General features: G+C 47.3%; 1 protein-coding gene across 1 annotated transcript in view; it reads right to left on the bottom strand.

Annotated features, from left to right (window-relative positions):
* Window positions 1-27,747, bottom strand: part of Csmd2 (CUB and Sushi multiple domains 2) — a 537,775-nt gene that overhangs the window by 157,196 nt on the left and 352,832 nt on the right. Inside the window, exons 14-21 of the mRNA XM_051188846.1 lie at window positions 25,821-26,147; window positions 22,608-22,802; window positions 13,845-13,983; window positions 12,754-12,941; window positions 11,441-11,629; window positions 11,136-11,252; window positions 3,025-3,240; window positions 1,691-1,879 (exon numbers count right to left, since the gene is read on the bottom strand). Coding sequence (XP_051044803.1) covers window positions 1,691-1,879; window positions 3,025-3,240; window positions 11,136-11,252; window positions 11,441-11,629; window positions 12,754-12,941; window positions 13,845-13,983; window positions 22,608-22,802; window positions 25,821-26,147 — 1,560 coding nt within the window. The remainder of the gene's footprint in view (window positions 1-1,690; window positions 1,880-3,024; window positions 3,241-11,135; window positions 11,253-11,440; window positions 11,630-12,753; window positions 12,942-13,844; window positions 13,984-22,607; window positions 22,803-25,820; window positions 26,148-27,747) is intronic.

The raw sequence follows: 27,747 nt of genomic DNA, 5'->3' as shown, positions 1-27,747 counted from the left end.
GACCTTGATCTGTGTCCCTGCTCCGCAGGGCACAGCTCATCCTCTGCAGAGCCCTGAACCCCATGGAGTTGCCCAGGGCAGGGCTGACCTCATAGGTTGGTTTGCTTTTTTGCCTTTCCTTTTCTTTCTTGTTTTTGTGTGTTTGTGTACTTGCACATGGGTATACGTGTGGAAGCCAGGGGACAATGTCAGCTCCACCTTGTTTTATTTTTGAGACAGGGTTCAATAAATCTTGACCTTGCCAAGATAATAAGCTGGGGGGTGGCAGCCAGCCCCGGGCATCCACTTGACTCTGCTTCCTTAGGGCTGGCTTCCAAGTATGTGCCACCATGCTTGGCTATTTTAATGTGGGTACTGGGGATTGAACTCGGTTCCTCACATTTGCAAGACAAGCACTTCACTGGCTGAGTTATCACCCCAGACCTCTTCTGCCTTTTTCTCCTTCCCTCTCCTCTCTCCCCACTCCATCTCTTCTTCCTTCTCTGTCTCTCTTTCTTCCTCTGCCTCTCCACTTCATGATTGAACTAGAGACCTCCTGCATGCCAGGGAAGCTCTCTACAGCTGAGCCACACCCCTCACACCTCATGGGCTTTTGAGATGCTGGCTCCTGTCTTAGTGGATGTGGGACTACTTCAATCTGCTCCATACGTTTTCTCAGAGCTCCGTGGCTACCTGAGAACATGGTGAGTGCTTTACTAACTCACCCCATGCTCTACTCAACCCTGCACTGAGAACATTGAACAATCAGGACCCACAGCAGCCATTGTCCCCAGCTCCTAGGCTGTCACCATACTTCCCACTCTCTCTGGGACCAGAGCCCTCATTAACCTTCCTTCGGACTCTGGCAAGAATGTAGGCCAGCCTGGTGCCAATGTCCTGCCATTCCCAGTCCTCGTCATCTCTAGTTCCTCTGCCACCTGCACCCAGATGACTTCCCAGGCAGCCTCATGGCTGAGCCTGGCCACTCTACCTCCTCATGCCCAGCTCCTCCCCATCTCTGCCAAAATGCCCTTCATTAGAGGGGCCCTTCCTGCCCACCTTCACGAAGAAGCAGCCTCTCTCAGGCACTTTGCCTGCTGACTGACTTTCCTTTGTACTTCTCAGCACTGCTCACACAGCACACCTACATGTTTCTGGTGTGTTCCTCACTGTGTGTGGGGGGTGGGGTGGCGTCCCTCTCTGTGCTGTTTATTTTTGGATCTCCAGGAGCTAGAAGCTGGCCTGGGTGTAGTAGGTGCACCATAAGTGATCCTAGCTCCTGCTTTTCCCTCTTCCTGGCTGGGTGGAGGGTCTCCCGAGGGATTTTCCAAGAGCAGACACGCCTCTGCAGCAGGATTGGGAGTCCTACTGGGCAAAAGCTATTCCTCTTCTGCTAGGCCCCCAGCTACAGTGCTTTGTAAGAGACACCTGAAAGCAGAGGCCTGTGCTAATGGCTGGGGGTGAGCGCAGGGGAACCTACTGGAGCTGACTGGCAAAGGCCAGGTCAGGCCACATAGCAAGTTCATCTGCATCTCACAGAGGTACTTAGGCTAAATGTCCAACAATCCCCTGCAGGTAAGTGTAACTATAATGATCCTCAAACTCAGACCTATTAGCCTCCTGGTTGGGTGCAGCCCTCCACCTCACACCACTGGACTAGGTTTGGCCCACCCCATTAAGTGAAGCAGAATGAAAGCACGTGACCACCTACCAACACACCTTGGCAGAGGCGAGCTCCACAGGCGCCGTCTGCCCCCCAGGCACGTGATGCGGGCCGTGCCCTCCAGACGGTACCCGGGGAAGCAGGAGAAGGTCAGGGTGTCACCCACACCAAACTGCAATCCCTTCCGGATGCTGTAGGCTGGGACCTCAGGCTCCTCACAAGGTTCCAGGTCATACTCTGCAAAGGTAGGCAGTGGGGGGTGTTAGAAGCAGTGATAGCTGGGAATGGCCACAGTATGGGGGAGGGTGGGGGCGGGGAGGAAGGACCAGAAATAAAAAGGAGACTATAGTATGCTAGTCCTCAACAAGTGTGGGGAAGTCATCCTGAGTGCTGAGGTCAAGAGAAATGTTGGGAACTCTCATTACTGGGGCTTGGAACTTTGAAGAACTGCTCCATGGAGGACTTTTGAGAGTCCTCTCTCCCCTCCTTGTTCCTTGAGTCCTAGGGCTGGCAGATGCCATGACACGTTCTCTGCAAGCTAACCAGCTCCACACAATAAGCCATTTTCAGGGGGTCAGAGTCTGTGACCCTGCTTCAAGCAACTTGCACTAGGATCCTGACTCCAAATGTCCCTCTCAAAGTTTCCTCTGGGTGGGGTTGGCTTTGAGACCTATAATAAGCACAGTAGGTGGTCACGATGGGCCAAGGACCTGCACGATGTCTTTAGTGACAGCATGAAAGTGACTTCTCTTGATGCCCAGTGCTCTGAATAGTAGGGATGAAGGTCCTACTGTCCTGGGCTGCCCTGGGACTTCTGTGCAGAGGGTACCACAAGACGAAGTTGAGATGCATCCAAGGAGGAATCCATCAGTACTGCTGTCCTGCTAAAGCAGGAGGCTCTGAGTACCAGGATGACAGTGGTGGTGGTGACAGAAGTAAAGCCCCCTTCTCCCTGGATGCCAAGAAAGAGCTTTGCTTTCAGGGTTTCCCAGTACTGAGCTAAATATACATTAGTCTGAAATTAGCACTGATGTTGATGCTAAATGAGACTGAAAGCACCGATACACTAACTTTCAAGTCTCTCTTTCTGTATCGCTGAGCTTGTGGGACAGTAGATGTGACTGTAAAGCAGGGAGAGCAGGAAGGGGCACCCAGGAAATCCTCTAGTTCAGCAATCTGAATGGTCACATTCAGTGAGTCAGAGAACGAACCTACTAATCCATGAGAAGACCTTTCCTGGAATGTTCTTCCTTGTGTTTAAGCTAAGTATCTCTGGCTGCAGTATTGAGGTCATTCCTCCTGAGATTGGAGAGCTAAACCGTAGGGAGAGAGAGAGAGTGGTCCCCTAGTTTCTTTTCCCCAGGGACAGTCACATTCATTACCTGAGAAGGTGATGTTGAATCCTTCATAGGACATGGAGAAATCAGAGATGAAGCGGACCTGGGCGGTGAAGTTGCCATAGAGCCCAGCACTAATGGGTGCTGGCAGCCTCGAACCTGTCAGCTGCCTCAGGGGCTGGGAGAAGCTACCATTCTCAGTGATGAGGAGGTAATCATGGCCGCTCTCCAGGTGGAATGTGTGGAAGGTGAAGAACACTCCTGCAGAGAGAGCAGAGGCCCAGGCTGTGGTGGGCAGGTGGCTAGACACAAGTGCCGCATTCTGGTGGTCAGTGCTTGGGAGGAATAGTCATGGCTAATCTCCGGCATCTCCTCACAGCTGTTCACCGTCTTTCCAGTGTACCACATGGGTGAGCATCCAGGGTGAGGAGGGGAAGGCCATGTTAAACAAATGGCTGTAGTCAGAGGGATGGATGCTAGGCTGGATGTAGATCACGCTGCCATGGATGCCTAGACAGCAGTCTACAGCAGGAAGAGGGGCTAGGGAGATGGCTCAGTCAGTCAAATACTCAGTGTGAGGACCTGAGTTCAATCCCTAGAACCCATGTGAACCAGCTGTGTGTGGTGGTCTGTGCTTGTTAATCCCACAGCTGGGGATGCAGAGATAGGCTGATCCTTGTTCATTAGCCAGCCAGCAGCTTAGCCCTGCCTGTGAACCCTAGACCATGGAGAAATCCTGTCTCAAAAAACAAGGACACCAAAGCTGTCCTCTGGCCTCCACACACATGTGTACTAGTGTTCATACATGTACTCACACACACATGCACAGATAAATAAGCAATTGATGAAAGCATATAACAGGAAGAGAAGTGTGTGGGACAGCTTTGCAAAGAAGAGAATTCCTATGTTGCATCTTGGAAGGATGCACAATTATTCAATAGGTCAAGACAAGGAAGATTGTTCCTGGTAGGGGACCAGTCTATCTCTGAGGACAGCAGCCATGGTGTTTAGAACACAATAGTTGGGCATATTTAGGAACAGCACCTGAACCTGAAGCTGGGGGGTAGACCTGGCGCTTGACTGGAGCCAACAAGATGGCTGCTCTCACTGGACCAGAGGTGGGGCTTGGCCTCAGAGGCAAGAGCAGGAGGTGGATAAAGGCAGGTAGGCTGGCAGCAATGGCAGGTTCGATGCAAAGGGGATAAAGGAGTGGCTGGGAGTGCTTGGGTGTGAAGACATGCAGCTACAGCAGAGAGCAGAACAGTGGCTCTGGACCCATCCTGGGCAGCATCTAAGCTTCAAGTGATCGCTGAAAGAAGACTCAGGAGTTGGGACTTGGGGGGATTTCAGTGATGAATCTGAGAGTCACCAGCAGAAGGTGGCATTTGAAGCCATCAGCATGGACTAGCACATTTAGGAGAGTTTGCAGCATCAGAGAAGGGATGATGGAGGCAGTAAAGATAACTGGAGAGTGGGGGGGCGGTGTGGGGGGGAGATGTGAGCACTCTTGGACAACAGCAGAGATGTATCTGTGTCGATTTGCATAAGGACACACATCTGTGGCACCTACCAAGTGTCAGAGTTCAGAAGGGAGGTTAAAAGTGTGAGGCAAAGTAAAAGCAATGATATGCCTTCAGTGAGTTCTAGGTCCCTGGTGCCATTATTATTATTATTATTATTATTATTATTATTATTATTATTATTCCTGTTTTGTTTGCTCTGAGGCCAGCACATAACAGCTGGAAATGAAGCTGTAGAAATGAATCTGCCAGTTACCCTAAAATGTGGGTGCGGTTTGCTCTATCTCCATTTTATACCTGGGGAAAAGAAGGCACAAAGAGATGAAGTCATTTGGCCAAGGCCTTCCTCATAGACAGCAGAGCTGAATCCAGGCCACCTGAGCACAGAGGCGATTCTGTGCTCCTCTTCCCACTCCAGGATGCAGCCTCTCAGGCTCCAGGAAGAGAGGAGGTGGTGGATGGAGGATGGAGAGGAAGCGGATGAACTAGAAGGATACTAAGAATGGCACCTAAAAGAGCTGTGTCTGCTGCGTGGCCATTACAGGTGCAGTTCTGGTAAATGGTGGATGGATCGAAGCACCAAAAAGGCTAAAGCATTTTGAAATGTTTTCATGTTCTTGCCTCCCCGTGGAGAGGGAGGAGCTGGGGATCGCCAAATGTCTGGGTTTCTATGAAAGCTGGGAAGACAGACAACAGCAGAGGTGATGGGGCTAGGGTGGTGGTTTGCAAATACTCCACAGCTGGGTAACCAAGACGCACCCAAGTTCAAGGATAAAGGTCCTATGCCCCCACCGAACCCTGAGCTTGGTGCTTTGTGCTGAAGGGAGATCTGGCTTAGTGAAGGAAAGGGAAACCTCAGTGGGGTGGAGGGAGTGTCAGCAACTATGCCTAGGCCCCCTAGGAGGGGTCCACCAGGGAGGGTAGGTATGGCCGTTGGCAAACAGGTATGAGCATGCGTGGAGGGAACAGGTGAGTCAGATACAATAACCGGTAGAAATAGGTTGATGTGACACCAGCCTACCCCTGCCCCTCCAGCATGCAAACACAGCCTTTCCCGGGGAGTAAACATTTGATTGGGAATCTGGGGATGAACAAACCCAGCTGAAGCCCTCAGGTGACCCAGCTGTGCTGGCTGCTTGGGGGCTTTTGGGCCACTGTGAAGGAATGACGACATTGTCATAGAGATAGATGTTGTACCAGTTGGTGTCTGAATCCTATTTGGTGTGACAGATGCACATACAGTAGTGTGAGCTACCCCACAGGGCAGAAATCGCAGGGACCACCTGAGTGTGCCCAGGTGGAAGGGCAGTAGCCAAGGCAGCTTGGGCCCCTCTGCAAGTTCCTTCCTCAGCTGTAGTTGGTGAATGGCTCTGTCCTCCCAAAGGCAATTAGTCCCCGGGGAGAGAGGCACAACTGGAAAAGCCACACTGTTAAGCTCCTAGTGCAGTCCTGGCACACAGCAGGGACCCAGCAGGTGATCTGGGCTCCAGGTCCCCAAGTGATCTTTTTTTGGGTTAGGAGAGGTCATTCCTGGTGTGGCACAAGGACAGAGACTAGAGGCTAAAATGCCAAGATTAACATATCAAAGGAGTCCATTTGCAGAGGGCACCCAGAGGCCCTTCCTCACCTTGAAGTGGGCTTCAAGGAACAGATCAGTCAGGGGAGGGGGAGCTGTTGGTACAGATGTTGGGAGGGGGCAGGGAGGAAGCAGGGACTATGAACGGTTATAAAGGACTCTGTACAATGTAGCCTGATGCTTTGGGGACATTTTCCTCAGCCCACTTCCATCCCTGGAAGTGCTTTTTCCTTTGTGGTAAGCTGTCTCTCAAGTGTCCAAGGGCAATCTTTTGTTCTGAGGTACAAGAGCCCTGGGCACAATAGCCGGTGAACCTGTGCCCTGTGAACCCAGACTGTAGTCCTAGGCTTGCTTTCTCTGACACACACCCTAGGCTGCCTCACTGCTACTGACCTCCATGCCTAAAAGACACAACTCTCTCTTCATCTCCTCCCGCAGCTGCCTACCGGATTTCCATCTTGCCCAACCCGTTGTTTTTAATCTTTGAAATTTAATAAAATGGTCCTCAAGCTTCCGAGTCTGCCTTTAAATTATTTCATTAATGATATTAAGGACCCAAAGAAGGAACCTCATTTTCCAAGGAACACTGAGGTCTCTTCAAGGCCACATTCTATAGATCCTGGCAATGCTAATTCCCTTCACCACCCCACCCTTGTGTGACCCAAAAGCATGCTGTGTCTCTCTCTTTGGCTATCATATGGGTGATTGATTGATCATGCTGGGGGAAAGTCATACCGGGAGAAGAAAGGGCTGGGGTTGTGATGCTAGCCAGAGCTGGAGCTTGTCACCAGGAAAGAGACCTCACATGGTTCTGAGAACTGGTCATCTTGCAGGAGAGACTTAAGGTAGACATAGAGTAGTGGTGTACTCACTTGTTTGTGTGTGTGTGTGTGTGTGTGAGAGAGAGAGAGAGAGAGAGAGAGAGAGAGAGAGAGAGAGAGAGAGAGAGAGAGAGAAAGAGGGAGAAGAATGGACCTCTTTGTTTCTCTTCTCAATATGTCCACAAGAGAACTCTCTCTCTCTTGTGCTTTTCACAAATACTTTATTCCCTTAATCAGCCTACTGAAGACAGTTGGCCAAAGGTGGTTCTCTCAGGCTGGATCTGACCCTGACTCCAGAAACCCTGCCATACGGTAGCTGAACAATTCTGAATATAGTTCAACTTGCTCCAGCTGGGTTTCCTCTTGTTTGGGAGCAACTCCAATAAGCAGCCATGGGTCTGTTAGCCCAATATAGAGCCCAGGAGAAGGGTGTGGGCTGATTCTTTCAATTCACTCCATCAAGAAGACCTATAGTTCCTGGTATGTCTGGTAGAGGGGGTGGGGTGCTGGGAACCAGAGATCTATCTTTCAAAGAGCCCCAGACATGACATGGACCAGCGGGTTAAAATGCAAGTTAGGGACTGTCTTCTATCCCCTGTTGCTGGCAAGTCCTAGAAACTGAACTGTGGTCTGTGTAGCTAGGATTCAGTAGGTAGCTGAGGATATCAGCAATAGGAGCTTCCCTGGATGGTTTATTTGGGGGCCTGATGCTATAGATTAGCAGAAACCTTGGCATGGTTCTAAGGAAGATGGTCTAAGGAGATCTGGTTATTTGCCACAACCTCTCATTGATTCAGAGCTTTTATCTTAGCCAATTCCTTTCTGGACATCCTTCAACACAAGCTCACATTTGAACTCCTAATATCTTGGTCTGGACTCCAGTGTCCATGATTTTCTGCCTGCTTCATTATAGTACACTGAGATCTGAGTCTACAGCATCAAACATGTTCAGAAATATAGTGATATATACACTCACATGATCATAAATGTTCAGGCATACATACACGCACCTCTCTGAACACAGGTGTCTAGATATGGGACACCTTGAATACAGGGGTTGTCTTTCTAGGGATTCCCAGGGTCACCTTGACCACCAGGAGGTTTCTTTCTGTCTTGCCTTGATGGAAAAACTCTGGGCCATCCTAGGCCTGGGGCAGAGTTGGCCTTGAAAGCCAAGGTAGCTATTTTAATGTGTGTAGTATGTACAGAAATGATCTTCCCTTCAAGTTTCCTTCTTTATACAAATAGTGTGATTAAGATATATTCCTCATTAATGGAAAAGAAGTCCAAAGATGAGAATAAAGGACAGCTAGCATGTGCATGCAGGGTAGATCTTAGCAGATAATTTGTATACAAATAGCCTGGCTTATGCTTTATTAGTGCAACATATTTGGGGTCATACTTTGCTACTCGGCAACTTCTTGACTCTTGACACACCTTTGAAGGTCTGCAGACAGTCTTTCCTATGTTATTCCTTTGTGCAGCTGCCTGACACTTCATTCTGTGGCTGCAGTCTGTGTTTATTTCATGTTTTGGTGTGTGTGTGTGTGTACTATGTATACATGTGCATGTGTATAGAAGCCATGCGGTGATATTGGTGTCTCCCTCTACTACTCCCCACATTATTTTTTGAGCCAGAGCCTCTCACTGAACCTGATGCTTACTGATTTGGTTAGCAGCTGGCCAGCAAGTTCCAACAAGCCTCATTGTATCTCTGATTCCCCAGCTGTGGTGTTATGCACACGTTACACACCTGTGCTGCAGTACCTGCCTTCTTACATGAATACTGGTGATATGAACTCAGTTCCTCACAGTTGTTGAGCAAGCATTTTGTAAACTGAGGTATCTCTCAGTCCTAATTCTTAATTTTTTGATGTAATAAAAAATGTTCCTGACAGGTCCAGGATAATATGCAGTGTTGTACTTGTGTTCAGGTAAATTGCAGCAAGTGAAATTGCTGGCCACAGAGGCCACACTGATTCCCATTCCAGGACAACTGCTGGGAGAAGTCTAGGCCTTTCTACACGGTCAGCAGGGAGGCAGTGAGGCATAACTGTGTCTATACCACACCAGCACATCACAATGTCCCTACGTGACATGGAAAGGGAAACTGTTTCATTACTGGCTGAACCTGCATGTCTTTAATTATTGGTGGGACTGATGTTTTCAATTTGTATTTCAATTATGAAGTGTTAGTTTATAGGTCTGCTCATTTTTCAGGCTGATGGGCCGGGCAGTTTTCTTACAGAATTTAAGAGCTCTTTACACATTAGGTTGGCAGTCCTTAGTCAGTTACATATATCATAGATAGTTTTGTGTATTTACTATTGACTTTGCGTTTTCATGGAGAGTTTTTTATACAAATCCCATCAGTTTTTGAATTTTAATGGAATCTAGCAGCCTTTGCCTTTATGGATTATTTCTATAAAGGCACGTCCTACCAGAGGCTAGACTATCTCTGGCTTTCTATTGCTGCTATCCATGTGGCTTTATGGATGAGGTATTGATGGGGTTTTTAACTTTCCTTTTCCAATAGTTAAACTCACTCAGCTTGTGTGTGTGTGTGTGTGTGTGTGTGTGTGTGTGTGTGTGTGTGTGTGTGTGTGGTGGCCAGGGATTAATTACAGGTATTATTCCTCAATAGCTGTCCATATTGTTTTTGGAGACAAGGTTTCTCTCTTGTATCTGGGGTTAATTGATTAGTATGGTTGATAGGCTATTGAGCCACAGAGATTCTCTTGTCTCTGCCTTCCCAGATCTTGGATTACAAAACTGAGACAGACACCATGCCCTGCTTTTCACATGGGTCCTGGGGATTGAACTCGGATCCTCATGCTTGCAAAGCAAGCATTTTACCACCTGAGATTTTTCTCTAGCCTCATAATCCCACTGTTTCTAAATTCTATTTATTTAACCTCTTCAGTGGCTCTAAGATGATACTTTAGTCATGTGCACACAGAGGTATCTATTTCTGGACATGTACTGTACCCCTGCCAAGTAAAGGATGTCTACTCCCAGGGTAATGTATTCACCCCACAAATACACTAATATTTGGGTATTTGGGAGGGTTATTCTTCTATTTCAACCCCCTCACCCCATCCCTCTGCTTGCTAATTCCTCTAGATCAGAGTATTTATTTTAATTTTATTAAAGGCATGTATCACAATTATCAGTGACAGATTGTCAAACATAGATGCCTGCCTTTCACTCCCAGTGTAGAAAACTGAAAGCTGTGAGTCCAGGTCCTAAAGTTCTTGTTAAATCACAGAGGGAAGGAGTCACCTCTAAAGGGATGTTAGAACAAGCATCTCAGTTAGAGGTTGTAACAGCCTGCTTCCTGCTGATCTCTAGCCTGGTGTGTGCCGTGTGGGTGGATCTGACAAACAATGCTCAGAGGTATGCACTAACTTGTAACTAGTATCCTTGCTTTGAACTTGGACTCCCAAAGACTACATTTTTAGGGAAGTTGAGGCAGCAGCCAGTCTAGGGAGGCAAATGAATGTGTGTTGCCTCCAGGAAGAAGAAAGCTGTGTGAGAGAGGGCTGCCATGCTCTGAATCTCCAGGGTGAACATGGGGAAGAGGGGACTCTCTTCTAGGACACAGAGCAAGTGCAAAGGTTTCAAAGACCTCAGAAAAGATGTGGAGACAAGAATGATAGCAGTCAGGCCTGGAAGCACAGGCCAGCAATCCCAGCTTTTAGGACAAGTTCAAAACCAGCCTGGATAACTTAGTAAAGCCCTGTGTCTAAATAAAAGAAGTAAAAAGAGGGCTGGAGGGCTGGAGGGCTGGGGAGCATAGCTCTGTGGAAGGGGGCTTTGCAAGCAGGAATACAGGCTACATTCAGTTCCTAGCTCTGCTCCCCACTCGGATAAAAAAAAAAATATAATGGAGTTTTGTTGGTGTTGTTTGTGTGTGTGTATGTGTGTGTGTGTGTGTGTGTGATAGCTTCCCATCTCTATCCTGATGAGGGTGTACCACCATCTTATGGGACATGCTTTGCTGAATGGGGTTCGAAGGATGGTCACTAGTGGGATCTCTTAAAGCATGGAGAGGTTACATTCTCAGCAGTGTTTACTGACTAGTTTCTGTGACATAGATATGCAGGTCCTGCAAGTTTTCTTCCGTTGAGAAATCTCAGACTAAGCTTACACACCACTATGTAGTGAAGTCTTCATGGAAGTTGCTCTGACCTGGGACCCTGGAGTCCTGGCTTTGAGGTCAGTAGCTGCCACACTCACCCTTGCCGTGTGATGTCTCAATGACCCAGGTGCAGTTCAAGTTGTTGGGGTAGAAGTCAGGGAACCCTGGTGACAAGATGGTACCGCTGGAGCCTTGAATGAAGCCGCCGCAGAGAGCTGCAAGAGTGGAGTGGGCACGGAGAGTCAGAGTGCCTGGGAGAGCACCCCTAGCCATCTTTGGACTCCATGAGCCCCCAAACCGCCAACCTCACTGATGGGGGCTGTGGCATCAGTGACCCAGGCTCCTGGTTTATCAGGACAAGAAAAGAATGTGCTCTTCAATGCCCCCTGCTGGTGTGCCTCACCTTCACAGCTGGGAAGAGCCCGACTCCACTGGAAATTTGGCTCACACTCCAGGGGCTCCCCATCACTTAATGTGTAGCCGGAGTCACAGCTGAAGGTCACCAGAGCACCCACATAGAAGTCATTTCCATGACGCTGTCCATTGACAGGGATCCCTGGGTCCAGACAGTGGTCTGATTGCAGTGTGATAGCTGGGAAAGAGAGGTCACAGCTGGAACAGACAGCATGTGATGTCCCCACAGAGGAACCCCTCCTGGCTTATAAAAGGAAGCCTTGGTTTACAAAGGCAGAAGTTGTCCGTTATTGATTCATGAAATGTGGCCCTTGATATTCACAGGGGGCATTTGAAGGCCCAGCTCTCAAGCAGGCTAGGCCCTTTAAAACAATCAATACAGGTCTACTGAGTGCTTGCTATGGGTTAGACGCCATACAGATTGTTTAGTTACAAAAGCATGAGCAAGCAAACAACTCTGTTCTCATGATGCTCTCAACTCATACCCATAGTACTTTCTTTTTTATTTTATTGTATTTACTTTTTATAATTTTTTAAATTTAAATTTGAAACAGCCTTATTTTACATGTCAATCCCAGTTCCCTCACCCGCCCATCTGTTTCCCCCACCAACCCCCATCCCATCCCCATTCTGCTCCTCAGGGAGGGTGAGGCCTTCCATGGGAAGTCTTCAAAGTCTGTCATATCATTTGGAGCAGGGCCTAGGCCCTCCCCCATGTGTCTAGGCTGAGGGAGTACCCCTCTATGTGGAATGGGCTCCCAAAGTCCATTCGTATACTAGAGATAAATACTGATCCACTACCAGAGGCCCCATAGACTACCCAGCCCTCCTAATTAACACCCACAATCAGGGAATCTGGGTTGGTCTTAGGCTGGTTTCCCAGCTATCAGACTGGAGTCCATGAGCTCTCCCTTGTTCAGGTCAGCTGTTTCTAACTCTAACCCATAGCACTTTCTAATTTGGGGACGAATGGGGAAGATGATTAGAGATGGCAGGCGTGAGGGAGATTCCAGCTAACTTCAAGGTCATGGTCAGTCAAGCACTTGATTCCATAGTGCAGGGCGTGGCAGCACCCAATCACCTGTAGACAGAGGGAGCTGTGATGTGTGCACATGGGGCCTGGCCTGAAGGTTAGCTTCTCATGACCTATGAGAGGGGCTGAGATCGAGGAAGCAGCTTCTGTGTACATTTATCTGGTGGCAGGGACTGGGTCCATGACAGATCAGAGTCAGGGGGCTTTGGCCCTCACCCTCCAGGCCACCCTGGTTGTCTACTTCTCAGTATCCACCCACTGAGACTCACTCTCATAGCGGAGTTGGAAGCCAATGTCTGAATGACTCTTGTCAGTAGAGAAGAGGAGATAGAGGTAGTTGCTGGTGCTGATGAGGAACTGTGGCACCTGGGTCCCATGGTAAACTCCAATCAAAGGTGCTGAATATGTCCTCCCATCTCGAACTTCCAGTGTGTCATAGTTGACCTCCGTTTTAAACCTATCAAATGATGCAAATGGGGATATGATTGACGTCTTAAGAAACCCAAAGCTCCGCTTCACCCAGGGCTCCAGACAACCAGATTTCAACAGATGGGATATTTTAATACAATTTGCATACACGTATTAATCATGTGGAAGGGCTTCCTCTAGGGTAGTTAACTCTCTTCCTCCTTCCACTCTAGGAAGTACATGAGCAGTCTTCTCTAGAACATGGGCCAGAATCCATCTTAAGCCCAGACACAATATTCTGGGCCAGGGTCCATCCACTGAAGCCCCGGGATCAAATCTTGTTTGGGGCTTGGAGAACCAAGACTAACTTTTATATTTGTAAATGGATGTTTAAAAACACAGAGCAACAAAGGACATGTCACATGTGGGCAAGGGCCCCACAGAGCATAGCATGCCTCCTATGCCAACCTTCCCAGGACAGTTTGCAGACCATGAATTTCACACTGCTGATGTTCTATCTGGAGGAAGCCAAGGTGGGAAGCTGCTTTCCCACCAAGGGGCTTAGGTAAAGCCTGGGAGAGAAGCGCTTGAGTAAGATTTAGGACGAGATTGGGGAGCACCCCTTCTCATGCTGAGGATGTGTGGGTGTGGCCCTCAAATGCCGAAGTCTTTAACTTCTAATGGAATCTATCTCTATTTAAGGGCATGGTAGACAAAAGAACTCTAGGGTCCCAGATGATCACCCACTTTCTTTCCCCCTCCCCAGCCACAGACTCCCAATACACCAGCCAAACTCAAATGTAAAGTCAGTGAGCTCTGTCCCCACGCGAGGCAGCCACCCCCCACACACTGAAGTTTTAGCATTGATGCTATACTCCTCCCCACAACTCTGTCACCCTGTAGACATCATCCTGGCACCCCTTCCCCAGGAGGTGGCTGTGGTCGGCAGCACCTGTCAAATGTAATTTTGATGGGGTATCCCGGCTGAGCTTCTAGCACCCAGGCACAGCTCAGGGCGTCCTTGTAGAAGCCAGGCCAGCCTGGAGATAGGATGGTCCCGCTGGGCGAAGTCAGGTGACCACCACAGGGAGCTGGGGGCAGAGAGAGAGAGAAAGGCGGATTTGTTGAGAGACAAATGAAGGAACAAATAAACAAAAAACCCTCTCTATAAAATGTGTCAGCCAACAAGGACTTGTTTTGTTTTTTATGGAAAATTACATAAAGCCTAAACTGTGAGCTTTGTCAACTGGGACCCTTATAGATGTGACCAGTTACATCATTTGCAGGTTTATAAAAGGCCTGAAGAGAAAGACTGAAAATTCTTTCAGTCAAGTCTGTTTGTCATTCCAGTGGGGCTAATATTTGGGTCACGCCGCCTTTTGCTTTGTTCCTTACTCAATTGTCAGGCCTGAGGCAGAGACATCGGCTCAGTCCACTTCCATCAACACTAGGGAGCTAGTAGCTAGACTTGGGGTCAGCTCAGGGCAGTGTCGTGTCTCACCACACTATGTGTGCCATGTTATTTGCTTTCTCCAACAGGGATGCCCATTACTTAGCATAGCACCCAGTGATGGATAAAAGGATGGATAAATGCAGCCTGGGGAAGGTAACACTGCAAGACACTGGTTAGTTCATTCCACCCGCTGGCTGGCTTTGATCTCACGAAGCATGCCATCGTCTTCTGCCTGCTTAGGCTCTTTCTCATGATTCCTTCTTCCAGACACCATGCCCTAGCCCCCTGGCCTGTGTGATGGTTATAGAGCTGCTCCATCATTCTTCCATCAGGAAGCATGGTGGGTTTCACAGCCCACCACTGTCATGCTAAGTCACAAGGCTGCCTTGGCCAATAGGATAAGAACATGAGTGATACCTGTCTTATCCATGTGGAGATGTTAAAAGTGAGTGGCTTGCAATGTTTCTGTGACTGTGAAACAGCTGTCAAGATGGAAAACCACCCACAGCCTTTAAGCGACTCTGAGGAGTGGGCCCACTTGTGGACCATGTTAAACACTGTGATGGCTAAATTTGATTGTCAGCTTGATGGGATCTAAAGTCACCTAGGAGACAAACCTCTCAGGATGCCCGTGTGCTGCAGCATGCCATGGGCTGGATTGAATGAGAGAGTTGAGCAGCAGCGTTCATCTCCCCCTGCTTCCTGCCTGAGGATGCAGCATGCTGAAAGACTGAAAATTCTTTCAGTCAAGTCTGTTTGTCATTCCAGTGGGGCTAATATGTGGGTCACGCTGCCTTTTGCTTTGTTCCTTACTCCAGCTCCAGCCACCTTGACTTTACCACCTTGAGGCACCATGCCTTTGTGAGTCAGACTAAATCTCTCCTTCCTTAAGTTGCTTTTAGGTGTTTTGTCACAGACATGAGGCAAGTAATTCAAACATGTAGCTTAAATAGTCTTTAATCCCATCTGGGGCTGTTGGGACAGGGGACTGCTTAAGAGTCTAATGTAGGCCACCTAACACCTCCTTCATGAGGAAGGTAACCATGCAATACCGCACTACAAGGCTGTTGTCATTGTCATGGCCACTGTCATAGCTGAGCACTGAGTGCTCCTGCCAGATCAGGCAATCCACACACATCACCATGCACCTCACATCACCACAGCCCCACCATGAGGCTGGGGCTGTGACTGTCATAGGACATCGTGGCTCATGCAGGCTGAGTGACTGGCTTGGATTTGGACTAAGGCACAGAAGCAAGCATCACAAACTAAGAAGACTCTAGGCCCCAAAAAAACCCCCGCTTCCTCTAGACCCTCTTACTGCAGACCTACTAGAGGCCAAAATCCTCCTAACAGGATGGAGGTGGAGAGAAAAGAGTCACCAGGATCTTCTTGCATTGCAAATCTTTCTAGATGCCTCACGGTTATTGTCTTTGTAAAATCCTGTCAAGGCTAGAACTTCCTGAAAGCATGTAAGCTGCTGCCTAATATTTCCTCCTTCTTTCCTCCCTCCTCTACTCTTTCTCTTCCACCCATTCTTTTCAGACACAGGGTCTCATGTAGCCCAGGATGGATTCAAACTCACTATGTAGCCAGGGATGACTTTGATTCTGCCTCCATCTCCGGAGTGCTGGGGTTATAGGTGTGCACCCCCACATCTATCTTATGCGGTGCTGGGGATCGAACGCAGAGATTTGTACATGCTAGTCAAGTGTTCTACTAGCCGAGGCACATCCTCAGCCTAGCGATTCTTTTTCTAAACATGCTGTGTTTTATTTGATTATTTTACATGTATGAGTGTTTTACCAGCCTGTCTATCAGTGTATCATGTATCATGTGTGTACCCAGTACTCAAACAAGCCAGAGAATATCATATCTCATAGAACTGGGAGTGACAGGTGGTTGTGAGCAGAAGTGTGGAAACCAGGAATTGAACCTGAGTCCTTTGGAGCAGCAACAAGTGCTCTTAATTGCTGAGCCATCTCTCTATCCCCAGCCCAGAAATTCTTAATAGAAAAGATAACAACAGTGATGACAACAGGAAGAGGTGTCAATACCTCCTGATGACTTACTCATTGGGTTGCTTTAGTATGTCATCCAGATGCATGTTAATAAAGTTGTTATCCCTGTGTTACAAAGGAGGGAAGCAAGGCCAAGTAGGTTAAGACCCTCGATAAAGGATATTAAGCTAATGAAGTCAGAGCTGAGATTGAACCCGAAGACCTCTATCTCCAAATCCTAATGCAGCACGGAGCCCATACTATCATACAGACTGAAATGAGCTGGAGGGTACCCAGCACTTGCCAGGTGTCGGGGCTTAATGTGGCTTATCCTTGTGAAAACTGCAAGGCAACAAGGCACATATGCTATTACCCTCATTCTATAGAAGGGGATTATTGCTCTGATTTCTGTGAGTGGAGGCTTAGAGAAACTAAGTAATTAGATGGTGTCTGTATAAAACACTGAGAACTAAATCACACATGTGTATTATCGCTTCTGTAACCCTGGTTTTCAAAAAATCCATCCATCATCTCACTGAATCATTCCCTTCAGCGCATGTGTCGGGAGGATGTGTGGGGAGGTGGGGAGGATATGCCTGCTGCTTTGCCCCAGAGGTCTCGAGCTCACCGAGTCTTGGCTCTCATTCATTCCAGGTCCCGCCTCTCTGGCTGCTGGATGTTGACCTCCTTGTTCAAGTTCCAGGAAGCCATAGAGCAAAGGCGGTGTGGCAAGCCTTGGCTGCAGACAGGTAAACATAGCACTGTCTCAAATCTCCAAAGGGGAATTTAATTCTTTCCTCTGGTGGCCCCCATGTTCTGGTTTCTTTGTTGTATTATACTGCTTTAGATGGCTAATCTCTTTTAATGCAGTTACAATGGCCAACTGACCTCTCTAGTCAATGCTGCATTCTGTTACTTGCATATTCCAGAGTGTTTTATGACTGGCAGGATCTAGAAAGAAGGAGTCCTAGATGCAATGTCTCTTTAGCAGTTCAACTTCTGAACAGCGCTTAAAGAAATAGCATCATGCTTCCTTTATGGTTCATCTGAGTGAGTGCTAACACTTGAATACTAATTTAAATTTTAAAGAATTTGTTGTTGTTTTGTTTTTTTGCTAAATGTATGCAGTGTATCACTGTGTGCATGTATGTATAGAGGTAATACGGACGTTAAATTAGAGGCTAGAAAGATGGCTCGGTGGTTAAGAGTGAGTACTGCTCTTGCCCTAAGGTTAGTTTCCAGCGCCCACAGGGGTGGGCCAGCCCAGTTTGCTATCACCTGCAACTCCATCTCAAGAGTACATCTAACACCTTCTGCTGGCCTGTACAGGTAGCTGCACTCACATACACCTATCCACACACAGACAAGCATATGCACACATACAACTGAAAAGTAAAAACGAAACATTTGAAAAGGTTAAGTTAGTTTTAAAGTGTTAGTACCCTCTCAGGTGAGCAATGGGTGAACTGGTGAATCGGGGATATAGCATTTGCCATGGGTCAAATGGATATGCTCAGAGCTTTACTTTTCTGGAATGTACATTGTTTTAGACAGATTTAACTCTGGAATTACACAATCGATTTGCATAATTAAAATGATTAAACTTGACGTGCAATTTCTAAAAACTTAAACTGAATACAATACTATATTGCATATTTATGTATAAGACCCTAAAGAGATTTTAAAAGACAGTAATTTGATAGCCCATCCCTGTGAGGAAATAAGGATATAAAGAGTGGGGTGATGATGATGGCAATGGTGATGATGATGATGATGAATGAGGTAATTTTGGTAAGTATGTTCTCATTGGAAGCACTGTCTTTACTATTCTGAGAGTCCTGGATACGCACTGCAACTCGGGAAGCCAGGATGCTGTTTTGTGGGACTTGTATTTTTGAGCAAGTGTGAAAAGACAGGTGAATATGGTGTCAAGGAAGATAAGGTTAAAAGATAAAAGCTTCTTCATTTGAAATGAAATGCACTTGCATGCATTTTTTTTCAATAAAGCATTTCTCACATGCGTTCATTAAAAAGGCTTACAAACATGGGGTGAGTCAATGGTAATAAGCACTGTTGGTACTCTAGGTTCTAAACATCAATTTGCACTAAAAGGCACCTTAGAGGAAAAAAACTGATTCTGGGTCAGGGGTGGAAAATGTCCAAGAAGAGGCTGGGCCATCCTCAAAGGGATCCTGCTAGTCAGAAAGACAATGTGGACATCAGTTAGAAAGAGAACTCCATTGACCTCTAATGACGATTAAGACCATTCAACTTTAGAAGGTGTTAGGGAGTCCATTTATTAATATGCAAATGATAAAATATACAAAATAATTGTTTCTTCGATCTTTCATTTTTGAACTATATCTTAGCACGAGACATGTTTTCTTCAAGGTTCCAGCTTATAAAAGATGAAACAATGAAATGTTGCCATTTTTCAGTCTTCAGGCTGGGATCATAATGTCCCAAAAGAGAGGCAATGGGACATTATTGCCTTTGATGGAGATACAAAGCCCTGACTATTAAATGGTCTGGCAATTAAAAAAAAAATGAAAGAGGAATCCAAGTTTGATTAATTGTCTAGATCTTAGTGCCAATTAAAGAAATACAAGGAGGGGATCATGTTAGCCATCCACTCAGGGAAGTGATCAGAAGAGTTACAGAATTCAAGGGGCTGGGAGAGATAGCTCAGTCAGTAGAGTGCTTGCTGTGTAAGCATGAAGACCCGAGTTCAAGTCCCAGCTCACACACCAAAAGATGGGTGAATTATTGAGACTCTGCTGGCCAGCTAACCCAGTCTAAATGGTAAGCCTCAGGTTCCAGTAAGAGATTCTATCCAGTAAAACAGGCGGGCAGCTCTTGACTGTCTAAATAAACAACAACAGCAACAACAACAAAAACAAAGTTGATAGCTCCCGAGGCACACCTGAGGCTGTCCTCCTGCCTTTATGTGTGCATATGAATGCGCACAACACACACACACACACACACACACACGAACTCACATCCATGCTTGCACATACATGTGCACCCTCACACTCTTATACATACATGCATTTGTGCATGTGTGTGCACACACACCCACACCATCCCACACACATACGCACACACATACACACACCTGCACCAAGCTTCTCATATACAGACAAATACAGAGAGCAAGAGATGTCTTGTTATGAATAATTCAGTTTAAAAAGAAATCACAAAATCACGGGAGGTAGAAATTGACCCCCAGAGATTAACAAATGACTTGAGACTTGTCAGTCCATTCGAGTGCATGAGCTAGAGAGGCACTTTAAAACTCTTATATAGATGTTCTTTCATTCATTAGAGATAACCATAGAAATATATCAGGCTTTTCTTAGGGATGCAACATCATGCTAGCAATTCATTCCAGAGAAGCTTAGTGGTGGCTGGGCAACATATGGGCCCATAACCCAAGCAGGGCTGGCTAAGGATTTGTAGTTGGTACTGAAAGGGATGGGAAGGTCCTACCTTGATTAAGTGGTAAAGGCTCTGTCACAGGACAGAAGAGAGCTCCTGAGCCTATCCTGGTGCCTGTCACACAGAAGATGCTCAGCAAATATCCATGAAGGGATGAGAGCCTAGTAGTAAGCTAAGCTCTTTGGACAGGAGGACCCCACGTTCAAGGCCCAGCTTTTGACTTGGGTGCTGGGGATCCGAACGCTGGGGTCCTGCGTATGTGGCAGGCAGTTTACCCACTGAGACATTTCCCCACCTGATGCACCACGTTCTTTAACAGTTTTCCTGGGGGAAATGAGCTTTACTTCTTTTGAACTTAAAAAATTACACATGGACATGGTTGGAAACTTTGACGATAGCCTCTTTTAAAGACTGAAATATGAAAGTGCTCATTAGAGCTCATTGATCTCCTCTTCTCCCAGTATATTTCTGTGAGCCTAAATGTTTTCCCCAGTCCAGTTTGAGAGTCTTTGTTTTTTAACGGGGACTTTAATTACCTCCATTGTCATAACGGATACATTTGTCTTAGTACTGTCATTTCTTTATGCCTTCAGTGTCTGAGACTTGTCTTTGGCGATGGGCAATATGCTTCCTTTTGTTTTAATTTCCTACTGGGATGTGAAAAGCAGAGAACCTGCTTTTTGTTCTTGGCAGGAATACTTTGAAGTCCTTCATGAAGACGTTTGATATTACAGTCTCTGCAGCGATATAATCCTAAAAGGGCAGCCCAGAATCTGGGTGTGAATTCTGGTGCCATTCCTCATAGCCTGGGCATCAGTAGGGACAATAACAACACCTGCTTCCATTACAACACTTTAATTAGGTGACACCTGACCAACACCTGTCACAGAAGGATATGGCGATTTGGCTCTCCCTTGAAAGATAGATGATGAAGAGATGAACATTCGGGACATCCAGGCACTGCTGGGAAGCAGCCCCCTGCACCTGAAAACCTTTCTTAGGATATTTCTGACTTTCAACATAACTACAAACACTGCTGTTGGCCACACCCAGCGTAGCCACTCAGGTGTGGCCCACGGCTGCTTTTGAGTAGCAGTGACAAAGTGGAGTAGAGAGAGACCTATAGGGTCCATGAGGCTGAAAATATTTCCTCTCTGGTCCTTTAAGAAAACCCCTGCCTTCAGATCTGCAGACGCCTTTCCAAATTTAGAAGCTGTTTCCTTCTTACCTTGCTTGTCCTATTACAGTCTCTCCAAACCAGAGTGGCTCTCAGAATACATTCAAAGGATGCCTGAAAGATCATTAGTGTCTTCATTTAATTGTCCACCAGGTGGGGATACTTAATTAAAAAAAATACACGGGGAAAAATGGAGACAAAGATGATGTTGATGAAGAAGCTGGGGCCTCAGCAGGCACAGAAGGAAGGAGGAGGCAAGGTGGTGAGGGCGGGTCCTGGGCCTTGGTTCTCTCCTGCTCTAAGGTTTCTGACTTTACTGTTCGCAAACCTATAGCCTCTCCCCACAGGGGAGTCACATCTGATCTGATTGGCCTGATGAAGAAATGGTCAAAACCAAGTTCAAATAATACCAACCACCAGGCATACTGAGTGTTCTCTCTCTGGCAGCCATGCACACAGCACCTCAGCAGGGACATTCTTGAATCACCTGCTTTTTACAGATGGGTGAACTGAGGTTCAGAAGGGCCGTGTGGCTTCCAAAATATGTGACCTGGCTGGTTGGATGTAAGGTGGAGAGAGTACGTCTGCCAGTGACACATTTCTCATGGGGTGTGTGTGGCAGGTTAAGAAATCATTCATTCATTCATTCATTCAGCAAGCAGCATTGACTGAGTGTTGACCAAGTGTCAGACACTCTACATGTGTAAGGCTGTGAGCAGGTGACAAAACTTTGTCAAAGGCTCTCCTCTCCTCATCCTCCAGGAGCTTTGTCACCTGCTCACTTATGGGGTGGGTCTAAGATATATCTCAAAAGTCCCCGTCCTTTGTCTATCACAGAGATGAGAGGAAGTAGGTTTCTGTTCTCAAAACCGTAGGTTCTCCACACCTGCCTGTCGCAGTTACCTTTGGGACATGTAACATCTGTCTAGTGAGAGTCTCAGAGAAAGTACTGATCCGTGCCAGGCCCTGTGCTTGGTGCACAGATTTGACACACGCCCTGTCCTCGGGAGGCATAATCTGTGTTTGAAATCTGATGGCTGCTGGACCAAAGCTTGTTTAGGTGGTTCCAAAACTTCCCTGAGATACAAGGCGGGGCTGGACAGATGCTGTAATGAGCCTGGCACTTGCTGAGAGCCACACGCCTTCCAGTTGGCCTGCCCTACATCACCTGGAGAGTGACCATGGGATATCAAGGCAGCGTTTAAGGGGCACAGCTGTTAGGGCAGGGGGAGGCCAGAAAAGGGAGGGATGAACATATGGAGCAGAGGACAACAGGCAGCCTTGAGAGGGTAAACTTGCAGTGCTGGCATCCCTGTGTGTAGGACTGCAAACTCATCAGGACAGGAATTAGAAACCCGGGTCTTCACAGCTGTCATAGTGTGAGCTCTGAGCTGAACGAAGACACACTTTGGTGGCTGACATTCCAGAAGTAGTTTTCCCTGTTTAGTTTCTGGTCACAATTCAAATTCCTAGGCCACTCTCATCAGGCCTTTCACCCCAGTATGAGGGTAAGGAGAGGCCCTGGGCCATTGAAGGAGAGGACGGATGGATGCAGAGATGGACCATGGTGCTTGGAGCCCCTTGTTTCCTCTCCTCAGCCCTCAGGCTGACAGCCACTGTCCCTGGCAAACGGCGCTCACCCACCTTCACAGCGCAGCACAGCACTGTTCCATACCACGCTGCCCTCCTTCAGAACACAGGTGATGGTCTCAGAGCCCTGCGTCCCGAGAAAGCCTTCATCACACAGGAAGGAGATGGAGCTGCCCAGCTGCAGGCTGTCGCCAAACCGCTTGCCGTTAACTGGAACACCAGGATCTGGGCACTCATTGTGTCGGAAGGCTGAGGAAGGGGGAGGATTCAGGCCATGGTTAGACTGGGGTGATACACAGATGGACTGCCAAAGAAAAATGAGCTGCTGACAGCCTCCATGGCTTCCTTGAGACCCTGGCAATGTTGGAAGGGATGCTAGGTGTCCCAGAACCTGGGACCATGTAGTGATGACAGACAGAACCCACTGGCCACTAAGCAGGCACACATGAAAGTTGGTCTTCAGCCTGTATGAGCACTTTATTCTAAGGGATGCTGACAGATCAGGCAGCGAGCTTTCTTCCTTGTGGTGTTTAATTGTATCACATGCGAATTCTGTCATGGAGATATGACCACCCATCCTTTACCAGAGGGGAAACTGAGGTTTCATGTTGGCTAAGTGGCATATCTGTCTTTTCTGTGTCAAATCCATTCCATGCTTCGGATGGCTAAGGGATCATGGTGAGGGGGAGCTGGCTCCTAGTCCTGTGACACTAATAACACCACACATCATAAAGTAGGTGTCCCAGAATTAGCCCTGTCTGAAGCCATTGCTTTTATGTCCTTGCCTCATGCCAGGATTGCTTCTCTCTCTGCCAGGCAATTGACAATGTAGTGAATGGGCTGAGAAAAAGAGACAGGACACTGTGAGTGGTTTTGAACCTTGCATCTTATCAGTTTGTGATTCTGGGCCACTTGGTCATGTTATCAAACCTCAGTTTCCTGACCTATAAAATGGATATTGAACATCTCTTGCAGGGTCATTCAGAAAGTAGATGAGAACATGATGGGGGAGGGTTTAGGGGACAGTGTACATTTCCTGAGTGTGAGTCCCCACCTAAGGGACTCTCTCTCCCTGCAGGAAAGGATACCCTTTTCCCCTACCATTTCTACCAAGAACATTCCTGGTCTTCCTCTACAAGATGCTGTCTGGGAAGCCAGGCCTCTTCTCTGCCCTGGTTGTATGAAGAATGGTGACAGGCTAATTTCCAGGCCTTGGACATGAATACTGTTGGTTTAACACAAGTAGGGCTGAATCTCCACACCCTTCTCTGTGAAACACAAGGGTCTAGTTCAGCCTAGACTTGTCTCCCCCTGGACACTGAGAGCTGAGATGAGTGGAGCTTGGGGCTTGGAAGTCAAAACCCTACCAGTCACATATATGTACATGCACACATACATGTATGCATACATCTCTGCATGCATGTGTACTCATCTATGTGACTTGGTGTTCTTTCCAACATGCGAGAACATGCAAGGGCATGGGAGGAGAGAATGTCCTTCTGTATGCTCTGAATTTCTCTTATTGGTTTAATAAAACGCTGATTAGCCAGTAGCCAGGCAGGAAATATAGGCGGGGCTACCAGACTAGGGGAACGCTGGGCAGGGGAAGGCAGCGAGTGAGTCATGAGGCAGATGTCATGTAGCTACCAGAAAGATAGGACTCTAAGCATTCTCCAGTAAGTCAAAACCACATGAGGATACACCGAGTAATAGAAATGGGGTAATAATTAAGAGAGAGAGAGAGCTAGCCAATAAGAAGCCTGAACTATTGGCCTGTTTATAATTACTATGTCTGTGTGTTTATTTGGGACTGAAAGGCTGAAGGACCTTTCAGGTGGGACAGAACCTCCATCTACAGGCGTGGGAAGGTGAGTAACATACATGCTCCTTTCTAGAGCTCATGGACTCATGGGAAATGGGTTTGAAGACAGAGAGGCTAAAGGCCGGAGCCATCAGCTCTGCTATCAAAGAATGCCAGGGCAGCGTGCTTAGGAGAAAGAGAACCCTTCTACTCCTGTCCTCAGGTCACCAGGGGCTTCCTGGTGATATAGTATCCCAGGAAGGCCATTGTTTCCAGGGAGTCTGCTGTCCTGGAACTGGGTATTGGGTGGTGAGATGAATGGGGCTTTAACTTGGATTACAAATGGCCTATCCCATAGCATCTCAGTTTTAAAGGGCAGATGAGACAGGATCAAGGATTTTGTGACAGGGGTGGGGGCTGGGTTGGGAGAAGAGATGCTCTGTCAAAAAGCAGGAGATGGAGGGCATTTGCTCTCTCTCTCTCTCTCTCTCTCTCTCCCTCTCATGTGTGTGTGTGTGTGTGTGTGTGTGTGTGTGTGTGTGTGTGTGTGTGTATGTGCCTGAGTCAGAGCCTGAATTTCCCATCCTGTGGATATGAGCTGGCTAATAGCTCAGCAGGCCAGCTTCAGGCCCATTCAACTCTAAGTCATGGCCAAGTTCACCAGGTTTATGGCTTCCTGTGACCTCATAATGGATTGTTGCTCCCTGGAAACTTGCTGTTTCCAGGTCTTGCCTATGCTCAATGTCCACTGAATCCAGAAGATACAGAAACAAGAAAAAAAATCAGAGATTCAGGTTGGGCTATGGGCTCAGGATGGAGACTGAAGGTGATAACTTCCTTGCTAGCCTTAAGAGGGCTATGAGAAATGCCTGACGTGGCTACAATGAGCCTCTGGGAAGTCATGGAAATACAGCTCAAGGCCTTTGCTTCTGTTTAATTATGGGGATGGGACTCTGGCAAAGCCAAAAGTAGAATGGCAGTGGTCAACAGGAAGCAGCATTTGGGGACTTGGGATTTTAGAGGTGGGGAGCTGATAAGAGAACCTGAGGGGTTGTCTTCCCTAAAGCCTCCCTGCTTCTAGGTGGGAAGAGAAGGTGGGAAAATCTAGGCTTCTTTATTCCCTATCAGACATCTATAGAAATAAATGCTTACTGGCCATGACATATCAGAAGTGAGCAGCTATCCTGGTAGATGGCTCTATGCTTCTTCCTGAAAGTTGGGAGCTGGTGTATGGGAGCTGGTGTCTGGTGTCTGGGAGCTGGGAGCTGGTTTCTGGTGGGTACTGGTGGCTTCTAGCTCCAGCTGACCAGTAGCAAGTTCCTGAGCCAGCAGAAAGATACTGTGGAGCTAGCTCACTGCACTGGTGACCCTCCATGGGAACACCTTCAATCACTCTCAATAGAGGCTCAGAGATATGTATAGTCAACTGTGGCAGAGGTGATACTGGTGACAGAGGAAGTACTTACTGGTAAAGGTGATGTTGAAGCCCCTCTTCCCCGTGGAGTGATCAGTCTGGAACTCTAGACGAGCCACGTGGCCACTGCTGGTGATGGAGGAGGGGAGCTGATTTCCTGAGAAGGTACCAAGAACTGGGGCCTCAGCCGTGGCTCCATCTTTAATGACTAGGAAGTCAAACTGAGGCTCCACGTCAATGTCATTGAAGGCCAGGTGGATGCGGCTCTCAGGCCGGGCCAGGATAAGCCAGACACAGTGGAGATGGTTGCCATAGTCCTCGGGGTAGTTGGGAGACAGGACGATCCCAGATGGGCTGGTAAAGTTGAAGAAGCAGGAAACTGAAAGGGAAGATCAGTGGAGGTCAGGATGTGCCCCTCATATTTTGCAGGGGCCACTGAGGGCCGGCGTTGGGAGTATTTTCTTAGTCTTCAAAGAAACAGAATGAATGACACCAGGGTTGGGCTGGACTAGATGCGCTCCAGGCTGTAGGGGGAGGCATGCTGGGTTCCATGCTGGGTGTAGCATCAAAGCATCCCTTTGGCAAAAGGCAGACATGGCAGAGATGGGTTTTTATGAGTCCTTCTCCCTTCGATATTCCCACCCTAGGCAACTTTCGCTGCCCTTGGTCCCTTGTGTTGGGGAAGAAGTCATCATTCAAGCAGACTTGAAGAGGCACAGCCCTGACCCTTCTCAGCTTGGTTTGTAGTAGTAGAAAAGGACATGGCTGAATGATACAGGGGTGACAATCTCCCTACAGAGAAGACCCACATTCACCTCTTTCCTCTAGATGTTTTTGATGGGAGATGATACATGTCAGATCCACAGGGATTCAAACCCCTTTAAACTACAGCTACACTATGCTAATTATCTCCATATTTCAGAGGCCCAAGCTTTTGAAGATCAGGGTAGGGACCTGTGACAGTGTCTAGATGCTCTGCCCACTTCCTGTCATTTCTCCCCACTATACTCCAAGGATCTACTCTTCTGGAAGCCTTGAGCCATTCTCACGCTAATTCCTAATAGACCCTACAAGGAGGTTTAGGGAGAACGCAGCAGCACGTGGAATAGCAAACCAATGCACCAAAGCAAAGCTTAAACGGAAAATGATAGGATGGAGAGGAAAAAAAAAATTGTAATAGATATGTTATGGGGAACATGTCATTATTGAGTAGAAGTTTTTCCATTACTCCAGGAGTGTCCCCAAGTCAGGCAAAAAGAACCCTCAGAGGATTCAGATGAGAAAGTAGAATCGCTGTGCAAATGTAGTACACACCACTAGGGAAAGCATGGAGAAAAAGAAGTCCCATAAACATCACCACCACTGAGGCTGCATGGGTGCTCACACGCGCAATCATTGCAGGCTGCCAACTAAAGATGCAATCTTTTTTGGAAGGGAGTGTATGACCGTTTTTAAGAGTCACAGACCACTTCACACTCCAGCTATGTAATCTCTAGGAATTAATTCAAAAGAAAAAGAGACACAGGGACAAAGATGTTGATAGTGACATAATTCTATCACAGAGGAAAAGTGCCAACCACCTATATGTCAGCCCAATAAAGGGAAGTAAATTACAGTCTTTAATATGGTTCGGTGTGAAGGCAATCATTAAAGTGATAAATACGACCCTGTGGAAAGAGTGTTAACTATCGTTTTAAGTAAAATAGTAGGTCATAAAATTATACATGTAGTTTTGATGATAGCTATTAAATGCTTGTTTATATATGGGTGAAGATTGGAAGGAGCCCCAAATAAAATTAGGGTTGTAGGTTTCTGGGTGACTTCTTTCCAAATGACATTACATTTAATTTTTGTGGCTGCAGGAATGGTGCAGGCTCATTGCAAACAAACACAACTACAAAGAGGTAGAAATGAACACAAGCCACTGTGCAAGTTCCCTTTTAACTTTGTGTGTGGTGTTAATGATACTGACACTTAGG

This window comes from Phodopus roborovskii, unplaced genomic scaffold (genome assembly GCF_943737965.1).
Source record: "Phodopus roborovskii unplaced genomic scaffold, PHOROB, whole genome shotgun sequence".
In the NCBI taxonomy this organism is placed as follows: domain Eukaryota; kingdom Metazoa; phylum Chordata; class Mammalia; order Rodentia; family Cricetidae; genus Phodopus; species Phodopus roborovskii.
The sequence above is the reverse complement of the archived record's forward strand: the minus strand, read 5'-3'. Positions and strand labels throughout refer to the sequence as shown.